Here is a 19,035-nt window from a genome sequence, read left to right on the forward strand (position 1 = left end):
TCTCGCTTCTACTGAAAAGACAGTTGTCCCGGTTGATATATTATCGAATAGATATTTGAAAAACACATTGAGGATTGATTAGAAAAAACGTTTGCCATGTTTCTGTCAATATTATGGATCTAATTTAGATTTTTTTTCGGCGTTGTCGTGACCGCTATTTCCGGTGGATTTCTCAACAAAACGTGGACAAGAAACGGAGGTATTTCGGCTATAAAAATAATATTTTTGGAAAAAAGGATCATTGGCTATCTAACTGGGAGTCTCGTGAGTGAAAACATCCGAAGCTCATCAAAGGTAAACAATTTAATCTGATTGATTTTCTGATTTTCATGACCAAGTTACCTGCTGCTAGCTGGACATGGGGGCCCTGGGCTGTGGACATGAGGGGCCCTGGGCTGTGGACATGGGGGCTGGGCTGTGGACATGAGGGGCCCTGGGCTGTGGACATGGGGGCTGGGCTGTGGACATGAGGGGCCCTGGGCTGTGGACATGGGGGCTGGGCTGTGGACATGGGGGCTGTGGAAATAGGGGGCTGTGGACATAGGGGGCTGTGGACATGGGGGCTGTGGACATAGGGGGCTGTGGACATGGGGGCTGTGGACATGGGGGCTGTGGACATAGGGGCTGTGGACATGGGGGCTGTGGACATGAGGGTCTGTGGACATGGGGGCTGTGGACATGGGGGCTGGGCTGTGGACATGGGGACCCTGGGCTGTGGACATGGGGGCTGTGGACATGGGGGGCTGTGGACATGGGGGCTGGGCTGTGGACATGGGGGCTGTGGACATGAGGGGCTGTGGACATGGGGGCTGTGAACATGAGGGGCTGTGGACATGGGTGGCTGGGCTGTGGACATGAGGGGCTGTGGACATAGGGGGCTGTGGACATGGGGGCTGTGGACATGGGGGCTGTGGACATAGGGGGCTGTAGACATTGGGGCCCTGGACTGTGAACATGGGGGCTGTAGAAATGGGGGCCCTGGGCTGTGGACATGGGGGAGCTGTAGAAATGGGGGCCCTGGGCTGTGAACATGGGGGTTGTAGACATGGGGGCTGTGGACATGGGAGGCTGTGGACATGGGGGCTGGGCTGTGGACATGGAACCTGGGCTGTGGACATGGGGGCTGTGGACATGGGGACCCTGGGCTGTGGACATGGGGGCTGTAGACATGAGGGGCTGTAGACATGGGGGCTGTGGACATGGGGGCTGTAGACATAGGGGGCTGTGGACATGGGGGCTGTAGACATGGGGGCTGTAGACATGAGGGGCTGTGGACATGGGGGCTGTGCACATGGGGGCTGTAGACATGGGGTGCTGTAGACATGGGGGCTGTGGACATGGGGGCTGTGGACATGGGGTCTTTGGACATGGGGGTCTGTAGACATGGGGGCTGTAGACATGGGGGCTGTGGACATGGGGGCTGTGGACATGGGGACCCTGGGCTGTGGACATGCGGGGCTGTGGACATGGGGGCTGTGGACATGGGGGGCTGTGGACATGGGGGCTGTGGACATGGGGGCTGTGGACATGGGGACCCTGGGCTGTGGACATGGGGGCTGTGGACATGGGGGCTGTAGACATGGGGGCTGTGGACATGGGAATGTGTTGTGTTTTGACATGTGATGTGTTTTGATATGTGTTGCGTTGTGTCTCACCTGACCTGACCTGTGTTGTTGTTGTTGTTGTGTCTCCAGGAGAGGAGTGTCTGACCCTGGCCCTAAAGAGTCGCTGTCAGAACCAGCTGAAGCGTCGTCAGAGCGGCAGTGAGAGGCTGGCGGGGAGCGGGCGCGCCCGCAGGGCTACCGTGTTGAGGCCCAGGAGCAGCCCGGGGAGGATGGAGCGCAGCGGGGCTCTCTGTGAGATACATTTCCTTCCCATGGTGGTCGGGGTCAGGGATACCAACCGGACGCAGAGGCTACGATGCGTGGGTGAGTTGGTGCCCACCTACCAGGCTTACAAGTAGCCTGGTTCCAGAACTGTTTGTCCGGTCTTTCGTGTTGACGAGACAGCACAAGCAGATCTGGGGACCAGGCTAGGAGTACACAATATTAGCCAACATGGAGACACAATGCTGTAGTGCTGTTAGCCTGATGTAACTGCAGCTCTGCAGAGAAATCTGTCTGATCCATACACCACTGAGGCACCAAGAGGATGACTACGTCAACTGCAGTCTTTACCTCTACACCATGTGACGTGATGATATTGTGTGAGTTTACAGACCACCCAGACTTTGCCCAGTGCCCCCAGCCTCTACCCCTCACCAGCCCCAACATGCCAGTGTCCAGCTGTGAGCTCAACAAGAACACCAGGCGATGCCACCAGCAGCCCCTGGCTACACACCTGTCCTGTCGTCTCTACCAGACCTGTGACCATGCTATACTACTCTCAGGTAGGTTACACCTGGCAGCTCAGACCTGTGACCATGCTATACTACTCTCAGGTAGGTTACACCTGGCAGCTCAGACCTGTGACCATGCTATACTACTCTGGGGTAGGTTACACCTGGCAGCTCAGACCTGTGACCATGCTATACTACTCTCAGGTAGGTTACACCTGGCAGCTCAGACCTGTGACCATGCTATACTACTCTCAGGTAGGTTACACCTGGCAGCTCAGACCTGTGACCATGCTATACTACTCTGGGGTAGGTTACACCTGGCAGCTCAGACCTGTGACCATGCTATACTACTCTCAGGTAGGTTACACCTGGCAGCTCAGACCTGTGACCATGCTATACTACTCTGGGGTAGGTTACACCTGGCAGCTCAGACCTGTGACCATGCTATACTACTCTCAGGTAGGTAACACCTGGCAGCTCAGGCCTGTGACCACGCTATACTGCTCTCAGGTAGGTTAAGCCTGGCAAGTCACCTGAACACAGAACAACACCTCCTCTTTACAGACCAACACCTCCTCTTTACGGACCAACACCTCCTCTTTACAGACCACCACCTCATCTTTACAGAACAACACCTCCTCTTTACAGACCAACACCTCCTCTTTACAGACCACCACCTCCTCTTTACAGACCACCACCTCCTCTTTACAGTCCACCACCTCCTCTTTACAGACCAACACCTCCTCTTTACAGACCTCCACCTCTACCTCCTCTTTACAGACCTCCACCTCTACCTCCTCTTTACAGACCAACACCACCTCTTTACAGACCAACACCTCCTCTTTACAGACCACCACCTCCTCTTTACAGACCTACACCTCCTCTTTACAGACCAACACCTCCTCTTTACAGACCAACACCTCCACCCCTCTTTACAGACCACCACCTCTTCTTTACAGACCAACACCTCCTCTTTACAGACTAACACCTCCACCTCCTCGTTACAGACCTCCACCTCCTTCTTTACCGACCAACACCTACATCTCCTCTTTACAGACCAACTTCTCCTCTTTACAGACCGACACCTTCACCACCTCTTTACAGACCACTGGCTCCTCTTTACAGACCAACACCTCCTCTTTACAGACGTCCACCTCCTCTTTACAGACCAACACCTCCTCTTTACAGCCCTACACCTCCACCTCCTCTTTACAGACCAAAACCTCCTTTTTACAGACCAACACCTCCTCTTTATAGACCACCACCTACTCTTTACAGACCAACACTTCAGCAGACACCCTTAATCAATATGTATGTGTGTGGTATGTGTGTGTGTGTGGTATGGGTGGGTGTGTGGTATGTGTGGGTGTGTGGTGTGTGTGGGTGTGTGTGGGTGTGTGATATGTGTGGTTGTGCACGTGTGTGCAGGTGGATGGCAGCAACAGATCACGTACCAGTGTCACGTTCAGAACCTACAGCTCTTCTACAGGATGCTGAGGAACAACGGCTTCCACAGAGATCACATCAAGACCTTCTTCGCTGGGAACGGACAGCTCTCAGGTGGGATAGTACGGACCAGGACACAGACACACACAGCCTGGTACACACTCTCTAACCTCTCTATCCCTGTCTCTCTACAGAGGAGTGGGTATACCCAGCTACAGAGAAACGAGTGATAAGGAACCACATCTCTTATATCTGTGGGAAGCAGCACTGTGCAGACTCCCTGGTCCTCTACCTCAACAGCCCCACCAGGAACGACGGGACCATGCTGCTCTGGGATGGCAACTACAATGGCATAGTGGGTATAGATAGATTAGTATAGATGGATAAATAGTTACTCCAATGAGTCCTTTACTTCCCTATGCATCAACACAACGAGGGACTGGATTACATTAGTTAGAAGTGTTGTTACCTATAAAGTCCAGTACCTAATTCTATATTACCGTAACACATTAAGAGCAACTATGCCTCCTGTAGTCACTAACTGACTCCCATCCTGTAGTTACTAACTGATTCCATCCTGTAGTCTCTAACTGATTCCCATCCTGTAGTCTCTAACTGATTCCCATCCTGTAGTCACTAACTGACTCCCATCCTGTAGTCACTAACTGATTCCATCCTGTAGTCACTAACTGATTTCCATCCTGTAGTCACTAAGTGACTCCCATCCTGTAGTCACTAACTGATTCCATCCTGTAGTCACTAACTGATTCCCATCCTGTAGTCACTAACTGATTCCCATCCTGTAGTCACTAACTGATTCCATCCTGTAGTCACTAACTGATTCCATCCTGTAGTCACTAACAGATTCCATCCTGTAGTCACTAACTGATTCCATCCTGTAGTCACTAACTGATTCCATCCTGTAGTCACTAACTGATTCCATCCTGTAGTCTCTAACTGATTCCCATCCTGTAGTCTCTAACTGATTCCCATCCTGTAGTCACTAACTGATTCCATCCTGTAGTCACTAACTGATTACATCCTGTAGTCTCTAACTGATTCCATCCTGTAGTCTCTAACTGATTCCATTCTGTAGTCTCTAACTGATTCCATTCTGTAGTCTCTAACTGATCCCATCCTGTAGTCACTAACTGACTCCATCCTGTAGTCTCTAACTGATTCCATCCTGTAGTCACTAACTGATTCCATCCTGTAGTCACTAACTGATTCCATCCAGTAGTCACTAACTGATTGCCATCCTGTAGTCACAAACTGACTCCATCCTGTAGTCTCTAACTGATTCCATCCTGTAGTCACTAACTGATTCCATCCTGTCGTCACTAACTGATTCCATCCTGTAGTCACTAACTGATTCCATCCTGTCGTCACTAACTGACTCCATCCTGTAGTCTCTAACTGATTCCATCCTGTAGTCACTAACTGATTCCATCCTGTAGTCACTAACTGACTCCATCCTGTAGTCTCTAACTGATTCCATCCTGTAGTCTCTAACTGATTCCATCCTGTAGTCACTAACTGATTCCATCCTGTAGTCACTAACTGACTCCATCCTGTAGTCTCTAACTGATTCCATCCTGTAGTCACTAACTGATTCCATCCTGTCGTCACTAACTGACTCCATCCTGTAGTCTCTAACTGATTCCATCCTGTAGTCTCTAACTGATTCCATCCTGTAGTCACTAACTGATTCCCATCCTGTAGTCACTAACTGACTCCATCCTGTAGTCTCTAACTGATTCCATCCTGTAGTCACTAACTGATTCCATCCTGTAGTCACTAACTGATTCCATCCTGTAGTCACTAACTGATTCCATCCAGTAGTCACTAACTGATTGCCATCCTGTAGTCACTAACTGACTCCCATCCTGTAGTCACTAACTGATTCCATCCTGTAGTCACTAACTGACTCCATCCTGTAGTCTCTAACTGATTCCATCCTGTCGTCACTAACTGATTCCATCCTGTAGTCACTAACTGATTCCATCCTGTAGTCACTAACTGATTCCATCCAGTAGTCACTAACTGATTGCCATCCTGTAGTCACTAACTGATTGCCATCCTGTAGTCACTAACTGACTCCATCCTGTAGTCACTAACTGATTCCATCCTGTCGTCACTAACTGATTCCATCCTGTAGTCACTAACTGACTCCATCCTGTAGTCACTAACTGACTCCCATCCTGTAGTCACTAACTGATTCCATCCTGTAGTCACTAACTGATTCCATCCAGTAGTCACTAACTGATTGCCATCCTGTAGTCACTAACTGATTCCATCCTGTAGTCTCTAACTGATTCCATCCTGTAGTCACTAACTGATTCCATCATGTAGTCACTAACGGACTGCCTGGGAGTTGTGGGACTTCTGCAAAATTCTATGACGTGTTTATGTCATAATTCCACTGTCATGAACTTCATCTCTCTCGGGAAAACACATTATTTTTCTCATGCCAACACATTATTTTTCCATGCTACTATTTGGTTTGCAACAGCTGGGGTTGTGTTAAGCTACCTGTTTACCTCTACGACCTGTGCAACAATGTATCATGTTAAAAATGCAATCTCTCCCATGCCAGTAAACTAGAAACCCAAGAATGAATTTGAAACTAATTATTCACCATGGAAACCGTAAACACTCAGAATTCCATTCATTAATTGACCAGCACAGTGTGTTCAACATGAATTTAACATGCATTTTAAAGAGTGGTGGGAACAGGAGATTGAGGGGACAACAATCCCATAATAACCAGTCGACACGAACGAGTGGAGAAAAACACCCTGAAAAGAGCCGTATTGAAGCCAACACAGTGAAGCAGAATAACTGGGCACTGAAATGTTACTGTGACTGGCTAAGAACAAATTCTTATTTACAATGACGGCCTACCCCGGCCAAATCCGGACGATGCTGGGCCAATTATTCACCACCCTATGGGACTCCCAATCACAGCCAGATATGATGCAGCCTGGATTCAAACAAGGGACTGTAGTGATGCCTCTTGCACTGAGATGCAGTGCCTTAGACCGCTGTGCCACTAGGGAGCAAGAAAAGGGCATCTCTTGAGTCTGAGACAACGACAAAAGAACGGTTAAACGCTATCCTGCGGGAGTTTTATGGGAGTGTGAGGAATACTAAGAGTAAAGTGTCGAGTTGAACCGTAACATCAACGACCCTCACGGGTCTCCTGCCGGGTTGAACCGTTACATCAACGACCCTCACGGTTCTCCTGCCGGGTTGAACCGTTACATCAACGACCCTCACGGTTCTCCTGCCGGGTTGAACCATAACATCAACGACCCTCACGGTTCTCCTGCCGGGTTGAACCGTTACATCAACAACCCTCACGGTTCTCCTGCCGGGTTGAACCGTTACATCAACGACCCTCACGGTTCTCCTGCCGGGTTGAACCATAACATCAACGACCCTCACGGTTCTCCTGCCGGGTTGAACCGTTACATCAACGACCCTCACGGTTCTCCTGCCGGGTTGAACCGTTACATCAACGACCCTCACGGTTCTCCTGCCGGGTTGAACCGTTACATAAACGACCCTCACGGTTCTCCTGCCGGGTTGAACCGTTACATCAACGACCCTCACGGTTCTCCTGCCGGGTTGAACCGTTACATCAACGACCCTCACGGTTCTCCTGCCGGGTTGAACCGTTACATCAACGACCCTCACGGTTCTCCTGCTGGGTTGAACCGTTACATCAACGACCCTCACGGTTCTCCTGCCGGGTTGAATCATAACTATCAATGACCCTCACGGGTCTCCTGCCGGGTTGAACCATAACATCAATGACCCTCCTCAGAGTCTTTCATAAGACACACAAGGCTCAGATTGATCGCCCTCCTGAAGCGGCTTACCAGTTGGCGTCACGTGAAAAGCTAGCTATTCGCTGGCAGAAGTGGGGACACTTCAGGCTGAGGAGTAAGTTTCACACATCCCCATGTGCTATACACGCTCATACAAAAGTTAATCGATGCATGCCCGGAGGCAAGGGAAATAATGTCTACGAGTGGCCAACGGTGTGAGAGTTCACTCAAGATTTATTGGCAGCCTAACATGGAGAGCAGACATTGCTGGAGTGCCATTGACAGTTCTTCCACTCTTGTCATCAACCAGGACCAGAACCACAAAGAGTTCTTCTGTGCCATCAACAGAAACGTCACTGTTAACATCACCAACTAGCTTGGTTAGCTCGGACCCACCATACCAGTTGTTGCCTATATAAGGCCCGAGGCCTTATAGACTATAGAGACTATAGAGACTATAGAGACCATTTAGACTATAGAGACCATAGAGATTATAGAGATTATAGAGACTATAGAGACTATAAGGACCACAGACCATAGAGACCATAGAGACTATAGAGCCCATTTAGACTATATAGACTTTAGAGACCATTTAGACTATAGAGACTATAGAGCCCATTTAGACTATAGAGACTTTAGAGACCATTTAGACTATAGAGATTTTAGAGCCCATTTAGACTATATAGACTTTAGAGACCATTTAGACTATAGAGACTTTTAGAGACCATTTAGACTATATAGACTTTAGAGACTATAGATACTATAGAGACTACAGAGGCAATAGAGACCATAGAGACCGTAGAGACCGTAGAGACCGTAGAGACCATAGAGACCGTAGAGACTGTAGAGACTATCTAGACTATAGTGACTGTAGAGACTTTAGAGACTGTAGAGACCGTAGAGACCATTTAGACTATAGAGACTATAGAGACTGTAGAGACCGTAGAGACTATAGAGACTCTCTAGACTATAGAGACTATAGAGACCGTAGAGACTATAGAGACCGTAGAGACTATAGAGACTCTCTAACCTATAGAAACAGTAGAGACCGTAGATACCATTTAAACTATAGAGACTATAGAGACTGTAGTGACCGTAGAGACTATAGAGACTCTCTAGACTATAGAGACTATAGAGACCGTAGAGACTATAGAGACCAGTTATACTATAGAGACTATAGAGACTGTTTAGACTATAGAGACTATAGAGACCGTTTAGATTATAGAGACTATAGAGACTATAGAGACAGTAGAGACTATAGAGACAGTAGAGACTATAGAGACAGTAGAGACTATAGAGACTATAGAGACTATAGAGACTATTTAGATTATAGAGACTATTTAGACTATAGAGACTATAGAGACCGTTTAGATTATAGAGACTATAGAGACAGTAGAGACTATAGAGACTATAGAGACTATTTAGATTATAGAGACTATTTAGACTATCGAGACTATAGGGACTATAGAGACTATAGAGACAGTAGAGACTATTTAGATTATAGAGAACATTTAGACTATAGAGACTATAGAGACTATAGAGACCAGACAGGATCAGGAGCAGAGCAGACAGTGAACGCCTGCAGGGGTAAAGCTCCTTGGTTTGTATATGTATTCTTCTCTCTAATGCTTGTCCCACTGGGCCTCAGATCAGCTCTAGAACGTTCCTGATCCACAACACCTTCTGACACATCGATCTAGCACCCTCTAGGATTTGTTGCTAGTCGTTATTTCATGCTCCATCCATTTGGATGTCAGTTTGAACAGGTTTGAAATAACCTCATGGCAGAATAGTTTTTTTGGGGTTCTGAGATTACGGCTAAAGCGTATATAGGTTAGGAACTTTAGAACACCTGTGTGCTTCTCATGCTGGCATTGAACGTAAGCAATTACCTGTAAGACTGTGACAGATCGGGGTTGTGTGACTGCTTGTCTCCCTCTCCCCAGGATTCCTCTGTGAGAGATGATGGCTGAATATGAAACAGCAGGGTTGAACCTGTATGTTTAGATATAGACGGTGATGGGAGATCATTTGGTTTTTCCTCTCGCCCCTAATGCAGGCGGACCTGAAGGAGCGCTACAGTGTGGGAGAGCTGCTAGCGGACTTGGCAGGCTGCAGGGCGAGACGAGTACTAGTCTTCGTAGAGCAGAGTTACAGCGGGGTGCTCAGTAAGAGACTGAAAGCATCTCTGAAACACCTGAACGTGGTGCTGCTCAACATAGCCGACAGCTGGGCCTCGCTGCACCCAGCAACATGCCTTATAGACCACCTGAGTAAGGTATGTAGCAAAACCCTGCACAGTGACTTATAGACCACCTGAGTAAGGTATGTAGCAAAACCCTCCACGGTGCCTTAGAGACCACCTGAGTAAGGTATGTAGCAAAACCCTGCACAGTGCCTTATAGACCACCTGAGTAAGGTATGTAGCAAAACCCTGCACAGTGCCTTATAGACCACCTGAGTAAGGTATGTAGCAAAACCCTGCACAGTGCCTTATAGACCACCTGAGTAAGGTATGCAACACGTACACACACCCTGCACAACACACATCCTGCACAACATACACTCTATACAACACACACACACACCCACCCTAGACAACACACACCCTGCACAACATGCACCCTGCAACCAGAAGCCATGGATTACAGGCAACATCCGCAATGAGCTAAAGACTAGAGCTGCAGCTTTCAAGGAGCGGGACTCTAACCCGGACACTTATGAGAAATCCCCCTACGCCCTCAGACAAACCATCAAACAGGCAAAGCATCAATACAGGACTAAGATGGAATCCTACTACACCGTCTCTGACGCTCGTCGGATGTGGCAGGGCTTGAGAACTATCATGGTGTTAGGACAATAATCTTTACCTCAACGTCAGCAAAACAAAGGAGCTGATCGTGGACAATGGGAAACGGAGGTCCGAGCACACCCCAACATCCACATTGACGGGGGCTGTAAGCGCAGCAGGTTTCGAGAGCTTCAAGTTTCTCGGTGGCCACGTGACTGTGGTCCTTCCACCAGTCAGATCCTTAAAAGGCTGTGCCACCAGAGACTCTGGGTTCACGCCCAGGGTCTGTCGTTACCGGCCGCGACCGGGTTAGGGCGACCGGGAGGTCCGTGGGGTGACGCACAATTGGCATAGCGACGTCCGGGTTAGGGAGGACTTGGCCGGTAGGGTATATCATTGATATCATTGTCTCATCGCGCACCAGCGACTCCTGTGGCGGGCCGGGCACAGTGCACGCTAACCAAGGTTGCCAGGTGCACGGTGTTTCCACATTGGTGCGGCTGGCTTCCGGGTTGGATGCGTGCTGTGTTAAGAAGCAGTGCGGCTTGGTTGGGTTGTGTATCGGAGGACACATGATTTTCAGCCTTCGTCTCTCCCGAGCCCGTACGGGAGTTGTAGCGATGAGACAAGATAGTAGCTACTAACAATTGGATACCATGAAATTGGGGAGAAAAAAGGAGATAAAATTCAACAAAAAAACAGCAATAACAACAACAAAAATGGTTCTACAGCTGCACCATTGTCATGGGCCATTAGATCCTTAAAAGGTTCTACAGCTGCACCATTGTCATGGGCCATCAGATCCTTAAAAGGTTCTACAGCTGGACCATTGTCATGGGCCATCAGATCCTTAAAAGGTTCTACAGCTGCACCATTGTCATGGGCCATTAGATCCTTAAAAGGTTCTACAGCTGCACCATTGTCGTGGGCCATTAGATCCTTAAAAGGTTCTACAGCTGCACCATTGTCATGGGCCATTAGATCCTTAAAAGGTTCTACAGCTGCACCATTGTCATGGGCCATCAGATCCTTAAAAGGTTCTACAGCTGCACCATTGTCATGGGCCATCAGATCCTTAAAAGGTTCTACAGCTGCACCATTGTCATGGGCCATTAGATCCTTAAAAGGTTCTACAGCTGCACCATTGTCATGGGCCATTAGATCCTTAAAAGGTTCTACAGCTGCACCATTGTCATGGGCCATCAGATCCTTAAAAGGTTCTACAGCTGCACCATTGTCATGGGCCATCAGATCCTTAAAAGGTTCTACAGCTGCACCATTGTCATGGGCCATCAGATCCTTAAAAGTTTCTATAGCTGTCATGGGCCATCAGATCCTTAAAAGGTTCTACAGCTGCACCATTGTCATGGGCCATCAGATCCTTAAAAGGTTCTATAGCTGCACCATTGTCATGGGCCATCAGATCCTTAAAAGGTTCTACAGCTGCACCATTGTCATGGGCCATTAGATCCTTAAAAGGTTCTACAGCTGCACCAATGTCATGGGCCATTAGATCCTTAAAAGGTTCTATAGCTGTCATGGGCCATCAGATCCTTAAAAGGTTCTACAGCTGCACCATTGTCATGGGCCATCAGATCCTTAAAAGGTTCTACAGCTGCACCATTGTCATGGGCCATCAGATCCTTAAAAGGTTCTACAGCTGCACCATTGTCATGGGCCATTAGATCCTTAAAAGGTTCTATAGCTGCACCATTGTCATGGGCCATTAGATCCTTAAAAGGTTCTACAGCTGCACCATTGTCATGGGCCATTAGATCCTTAAAAGGTTCTACAGCTGCACCATTGTCGTGGGCCATCAGATCCTTAGAAGGTTCTACAGCTGCACCATTGTCGTGGGCCATCAGATCCTTAAAAGTTTCTACAGCTGCACCATTGTTACTGTCTATTATCCATCCATTACCCCTACCTACAGTATACTTGTAACGGATTTCTTCCGTCGAAGGAGAGTCGGATCAAAATGCAGCGTGGTTAGTTCGATACATGTTTAATAAATGAATAAACACGACAAATACAAAAACAAGAAACAGCCTGTCTGGTGACAACAAACACAGAGACAGGAACAATCACCCACAAAACACACAGTGAAACCCAGGCTACCTAAATATGGTTCCCAATCAGAGACAACGAGAATCACCTGACTCTGATTGAGAACCGCCTCAGGCAGCCATAGACTCTCCTAGACAACCCTACTCAGCCACAATCCCAATACCTACTATAACCCCAATACAAAAACACACCACAAAATAAACCCATGTCACACCCTGGCCTGACCACATAAATAAAGAAAACACAAAATACTAAGACCAAGGCGTGACAATACTGCTGTTACTGTCTATTATCTATCCTTTACCCCTACCTACAGTATACTGCTGTTACTGTCTATTATCTATCCTTTACCCCTACCTACAGTATACTGCTGTTACTGTCTATTATCTATCCTTTACCCCTACCTACAGTATACTGCTGTTACTGTCTATCTATCCTTTACCCCTACCTACAGTATACTGCTGTTACTGTCTATTATCTATCCTTTACCCCTACCTACAGTATACTGCTGTTACTGTCTATTATCTATCCTTTACCCCTACCTACAGTATACTGCTGTTACTGTCTATTATCTATCCTTTACCCCTACCTACAGTATACTGCTGTTACTGTCTATTATCTATCCTTTACCCCTACCTACAGTATACTGCTGCTACTGTCTATTATCTATCCTTTACCCCTACCTACAGTATACTGCTGTTACTGTCTATTATCTATCCTGTTGCCTAGTTACTGTACCTCTACCTTTATGTACATACAGTACCAGTCAAAAGTTTGGACACACCTACTTATTCAACGGTTTTTCTTTACTTTTACTATTTTCTACACAGTCAAATGACAGTGAAGACATAAAAACTATGAAATAACACATATGGAATCGTGTAGTAAACCTCATGAAGCTGGTTGAGAGAATGCCAAGAGTGTGTAAAGCTGTCATCAAAGCAAAAGGGCAGCTGCTTTGAAGAATCTCAAATAAAGAAAATAACTATTTTTTTGGTTAGTAGTCATCTGGAATGCATTTCAATTAACAGGTGTGCCTTGTTAAAAGTTACAAGTATTTCCTTCTTAATGTGTTTGAGCCAATCAGTTGAAGATAGCCCTATTTGGTAAAAGACCATTACGGCAATAACAGCTCAAATAAGCAAAGAGAAATGACAGTCCATCATTACTATAGTTATCTTGTACTTCCGGCGCCGACAGAGATTCCTAGGAAACTATGCAGTTTTTTGTTTTTTACGTGTTATTTCTTACACTAGTACCCCAGGTCATCTTAGGTTTCTTTACATACAGCCGAGAAGAACTACTGAATATAAGATCAGCGTCAACTCACCATCAGTACGACCAAGAATATGTTTTCGCGATGCGGATCCTGTGTTCTGCCTTACAACCAGTGTAACCGAGTGGATCACATGCAGCGACCAAAAAAAAAACGACTCAGAAAAAGAGGGAAAGAAGCGGTCTTCTGGTCAGACTCCGGAGACGGGCACATCGTGCACCACTCCCTAGCATTCTTCTTGCCAATGTCCAGTCTCTTGACAACAAGGCTGATGAAATCCGAGCAAGGGTAGCATTCCAGAGGGACATCAGAGACTGTAACGTTCTTTGCTTCACGGAAACATGGCTAACTGGAGAGACGCAATCCGAGCGGTGCAGCCAGCGGGTTTCTCCACGCATCGCGCCGACAGAAACAAACATCTTTCTGGTAAGAAGACGGGCGGGGGCGTATGCGTTATGGCCAACGTGACATGGTGTGATGAAAGAAACATACAGGAACTCAAATCCTTCTGTTCACCTGATTTAGAATTCCTCACAATCAAATGTAGACCGCATTATCTACCAAGAGAATTCTCTTCGATTATAATCACAGCCGTATATCCCCCCCCAAGCAGACACATCGATGGCTCTGAACAAACTTTATTTAACTCTCTGCAAACTGGAAACGATTTATCCGGAGGCTGCATTCATTGTAGCTGGGGATTTTAACAAGGCTAATCTGAAAACAAGACTCCCTAAATTTTATCAGCATATCGATTGCGCAACCAGGGGTGGAAAGACCCTGGATCATTGTTACTCTAACTTCCGCGACGCATATAAGGCCCTGCCCCGCCCCCTTTCGGAAAAGCTGACCACGACTCCATTTTGTTGATCCCTGCCTACAGACAGAAACTAAAACAAGAAGCTCCCACGCTGAGGTCTGTCCAACGCTGGTCCGACCAAGCTGACTCCACACTCCAAGACTGCTTCCATCACGTGGACTGGGAGATGTTTCGATTGCGTCAGACAACAACATTGACGAATACGCTGATACGGTGTGCGAGTTCATTAGAACGTGCGTTGAAGATGTCGTTCCCATAGCAACGATTAAAACATTCCCTAACCAGAAACCGTGGATTGATGGCAGCATTCGTGTGAAACTGAAGGCACGAACCACTGCTTTTAATCAGGGCAAGGTGTCTGGTAACATGACTGAATACAAACAGTGCAGCTATTCCCTCCGCAAGGCTATCAAACAAGCTAAGCGCCAGTACAGAGACAAAGTAGAATCTCAATTCAACGGCTCAGACACAAGAGGTATGTGGCAGGGTCTACAGTCAATCACGGACTACAGGAAGAAACCCAGCCCAGTCACGGACCAGGATGTCTTGCTCCCAGGCAGACTAAATAACTTTTGCCCGCTTTGAGGACAATACAGTGCCACTGACACGGCCTGCAACGGAAACATGCGGTCTCTCCTTCACTGCAGCCAAAGTGAGTAAGACATTTAAACGTGTTAACCCTCGCAAGGCTGCAGGCCCAGACGGCATCCCCAGCCGCGCCCTCAGAGCATGCAGACCAGCTGGCCGGTGTGTTTACGGACATATTCAATCAATCCCTATACCAGTCTGCTGTTCCCACATGCTTCAAGAGGGCCACCATTGTTCCTGTTCCCAAGAAAGCTAAGGTAACTGAGCTAAACGACTACCGCCCGTAGCACTCACATCCGTCATCATGAAGTGCTTTGAGAGACTAGTCAAGGACCATATCACCTCCACCCTACCTGACACCCTTGACCCACTCCAATTTGCTTACCGCCCAAATAGGTCCACAGACGATGCAATCTCAACCACACTGCACACTGCCCTAACCCATCTGGACAAGAGGAATACCTATGTGAGAATGCTGTTCATCGACTACAGCTCGGCATTCAACACCATAGTACCCTCCAAGCTCGTCATCAAGCTCGAGACCCTGGGTCTCGGCCCCCCTGTGCAACTGGGTACTGGACTTCCTGACGGGCCGCCCCCAGGTGGTGAGGGTAGGCAACAACATCCCCTCCCGCTGATCCTCAACACTGGGGCCCCACAAGGGTGCGTTCTGAGCCCTCTCCTGTACTCCCTGTTCACCCACGACTGCGTGGCCATGCACGCCTCCAACTCAATCATCAAGTTTGCGGACGACACAACAGTGGTAGGCTTGATTACCAACAACGACGAGACGGCCTACAGGGAGGAGGTGAGGGCCCTCGGAGTGTGGTGTCAGGAAAATAACCTCACACTCAACGTCAACAAAACTAAGGAGATGATTGTGGACTTCAGGAAACAGCAGAGGGAACACCCCCCATCCACATCGATGGAACAGTAGTGGAGAGGGTAGCAAGTTTTAAGTTCCTCGGCATACACATCACAGACAAACTGAATTGGTCCACTCACACAGACAGCATCGTGAGGAAGGCGCAGCAGCGCCTCTTCAACCTCAGGAGGCTGAAGAAATTTGGCTTGTCACCAAAAGCACTCACAAACTTCTACAGATGCACAATCGAGAGCATCCTGGCGGGCTGTATCACCGCCTGGTATGGCAACTGCACCGCCCTCAACCGTAAGGCTCTCCAGAGGGTAGTGAGGTCTGCACAACGCATCACCGGGGCAAACTACCTGCCCTCCAGGACACCTACACCACCCGATGCTACAGGAAGGCCATAAAGATCATCAAGGACATCAACCACCCGAGCCACTGCCTGTTCACCCCGCTGCCATCCAGAAGGCGAGGTCAGTACAGGTGCATCAAAGCTGGGACCGAGAGACTGAAAAACAGCTTCTATCTCAAGGCCATCAGACTGTTAAACAGCCACCACTAACATTGAGTGGCTACTGCCAACACACTGTCAATGACACTGACTCTACTCCAGCCACTTTAATCATGGGAATTGATGGGAAATGATGTAAATATATCACTAGCCACTTTAAACAATGCTACCTTATATAATGTTACTTACCCTACATTGTTCATCTCATATGCATACGTTGATACTGTACTCTATATCATCGACTGCATCCTTATGTAATACATGTATCACTAGCCACTTTAACTATGCCACTTGGTTTACATACTTATCTCATATGTATATACTGTACTCGATATCATCTACTGTATCTTGCCTATGCTGCTCTGTACCATCACTCATTCATATATCCTTATGTACATATTCTTTATCCCCTTACACGGTGTATGACAGTAGTTTTTTTTTTTTGGAATTGTTAGTTAGATTACTTGCTCGTTATTACTGCATTGTCGGAACTAGAAGCACAAGCATTTTCGCTACACTCGCATTAACATCTGCTAACCATGTGTATGTGACAAATAAAATTTGATTTGATTTGATTTGATTTACTTTAAGACATGAAGGTCAGTCAATGCGGAACATTTCAAGAACTTTGAAAGTTTCTTCAAGTGCAGTCGCAAAAACTATCAAGCGCTATGATGAAACTGGCTTTCATGAGGACCACCACAGGAAAGAAAGATCCAGAGTTACCTCTGCTGCAGAGGATAAGTTCATTAGAGTTAACTGGCTCTCTAGAGGACCGCCATAGGGAAAGGAAGACCCAGAGTTACCTGCTGCAGAGGATAAATTCTTTAGAGTTAACTGGCTTTCATGAGGACCGCCATAGGAAAGGAAGACCCAGAGTTACCTGCTGCAGAGGATAAATTCTTTAGAGTTACCAACCTCAGAAATTGCATCCCAAATAAATGCTTCACAGAGTTCACTTTCTTGTTTATTTAACCTTTATTCAAGTAACAGACATCTCAACATCAACTGTTCAGAGGAGACTGTGAATCAGGCCTTCATGGTCGAATTGTTGCAAAGAAACCACTACTAAAGGACACCAATAAGAAGAGACTTGCTTGGGCCAAGAAACACAAGCAATGGACATTAGACAGGTGTAAATCTGTCCTTTGGTCTGATGAGTCCAAATTTGAGATTTTTGGTTCCAACCACTGTGTCTTTGTGAGATGCGGAGTAGGCGAACGGATAATCTCCGCATGTGGTTCCCACCGTGAAGCATGGAGGAAGAGGTGTGATGGTGCTTTGCTGGAGACACTGTCTGTGATTTATTTAGAATTCAAGGCACACTTAACCAGCACGGCTACCACAGCATTCTGCAGCAATTCGCCATCCCATCTGGTTTGCGCTTAGTGGGACTATCGTTTGTTTTTCAACAGGACATTGACCCAGCACACCTCCAGGCTGTGTAAGGGCTATTTGACCAAGAAGGAGAGTTATGGAGTGTTGCATCAGATGACCTCAGATGACCTGGCCTCCACAATCACCCGACCTCAACCCAGTTGAGATGGTTTGGGAGGAGTTGGACCGCAGAGTGAAGGATAAGCAGCCAACAAGTGCTCAGCATATGTGGGAACTCCTTGAAGACTGTTGAAAAAGCATTCCAGGTGAAGCTGGTTGAGAGAATCCCAAGCATGTGCAAAGCTGTCATCAAGGCTACTTTGAAGAATCAAAATTTAAAACATATTTGGATTTGTTGAACACTTTTTGGGGGCTACTACATGATTCCATCTGTGTTATTTCATAGTGTTGATGTCTTCACTATTATTCTACAATGTAGAAAACAGTAAAAATAAAGAAAAACCCATTGACTGGTACTGTAGCTACCTCAATTACCTCGTGCCCCCTACACATCCAATCGGTACAGGTACCCTGTGTATTTAGCCAAGTTACCATTACTCATTGTGGATTTATTTATTGTTATTTTTCTATTAATTTCTTAAAATGGATTAAAAACGATGTCTTTACAACCAGCGCTACCCACTGAGAAGAGATAACAAAATGATCTATAAAATTGTATTGAGGCTTCCTGAAATTATGTTCTCGCAATAATGTATAAAGTGGAGATCACACCACCACCATCAATCATTTGACCTGACCCTCTTCTTCCTCCCATCTCTTCTCAGGATTCAGGGATGTCCCGCCTCCCGACCCCAAATCCAGCCTTTTGGATGTCAACCTATCTGGTGCGCCCTGTAACACAACTCCACCTCTGAGCGAAGCAGAGATGAGGAAGGAGTACATGGGCTGTCAGAACCTCCCCACCGCCCTGTGGTACCAGAACCACAACCAGAACCTCCCCCTGCTCTGTGGTACCAGAACCACAACTAGATCCTCCCGACCACCCTGTGATACCAGAATCAGAACCTTCCCATCGCCATGTGATATCAGAACTCGGCACCGACCTGTGGTACCAGAACCATAAACCACAACTAGAACCTACCCACCATCCTGTGGAACA

The 19,035-nt window shown here is 47.3% G+C and overlaps 1 protein-coding gene across 1 annotated transcript in view; it reads left to right on the top strand.

Annotated features, from left to right (window-relative positions):
- The window catches only part of si:ch211-67e16.11, a 23,872-nt gene extending 5,082 nt beyond the window's left edge, over positions 1 to 18,790 (top strand). The window contains exons 2-7 of the mRNA XM_042306384.1: positions 1,695 to 1,928; positions 2,219 to 2,389; positions 3,767 to 3,898; positions 3,979 to 4,139; positions 9,677 to 9,895; positions 18,701 to 18,790. Coding sequence (XP_042162318.1) covers positions 1,695 to 1,928; positions 2,219 to 2,389; positions 3,767 to 3,898; positions 3,979 to 4,139; positions 9,677 to 9,895; positions 18,701 to 18,790 — 1,007 coding nt within the window. The remainder of the gene's footprint in view (positions 1 to 1,694; positions 1,929 to 2,218; positions 2,390 to 3,766; positions 3,899 to 3,978; positions 4,140 to 9,676; positions 9,896 to 18,700) is intronic.
- The last annotated feature ends 245 nt before the right edge of the window (positions 18,791 to 19,035 follow it).

Source organism: Oncorhynchus tshawytscha, linkage group LG26 (assembly GCF_018296145.1).
Source record: "Oncorhynchus tshawytscha isolate Ot180627B linkage group LG26, Otsh_v2.0, whole genome shotgun sequence".
Lineage (NCBI taxonomy): Eukaryota > Metazoa > Chordata > Actinopteri > Salmoniformes > Salmonidae > Oncorhynchus > Oncorhynchus tshawytscha.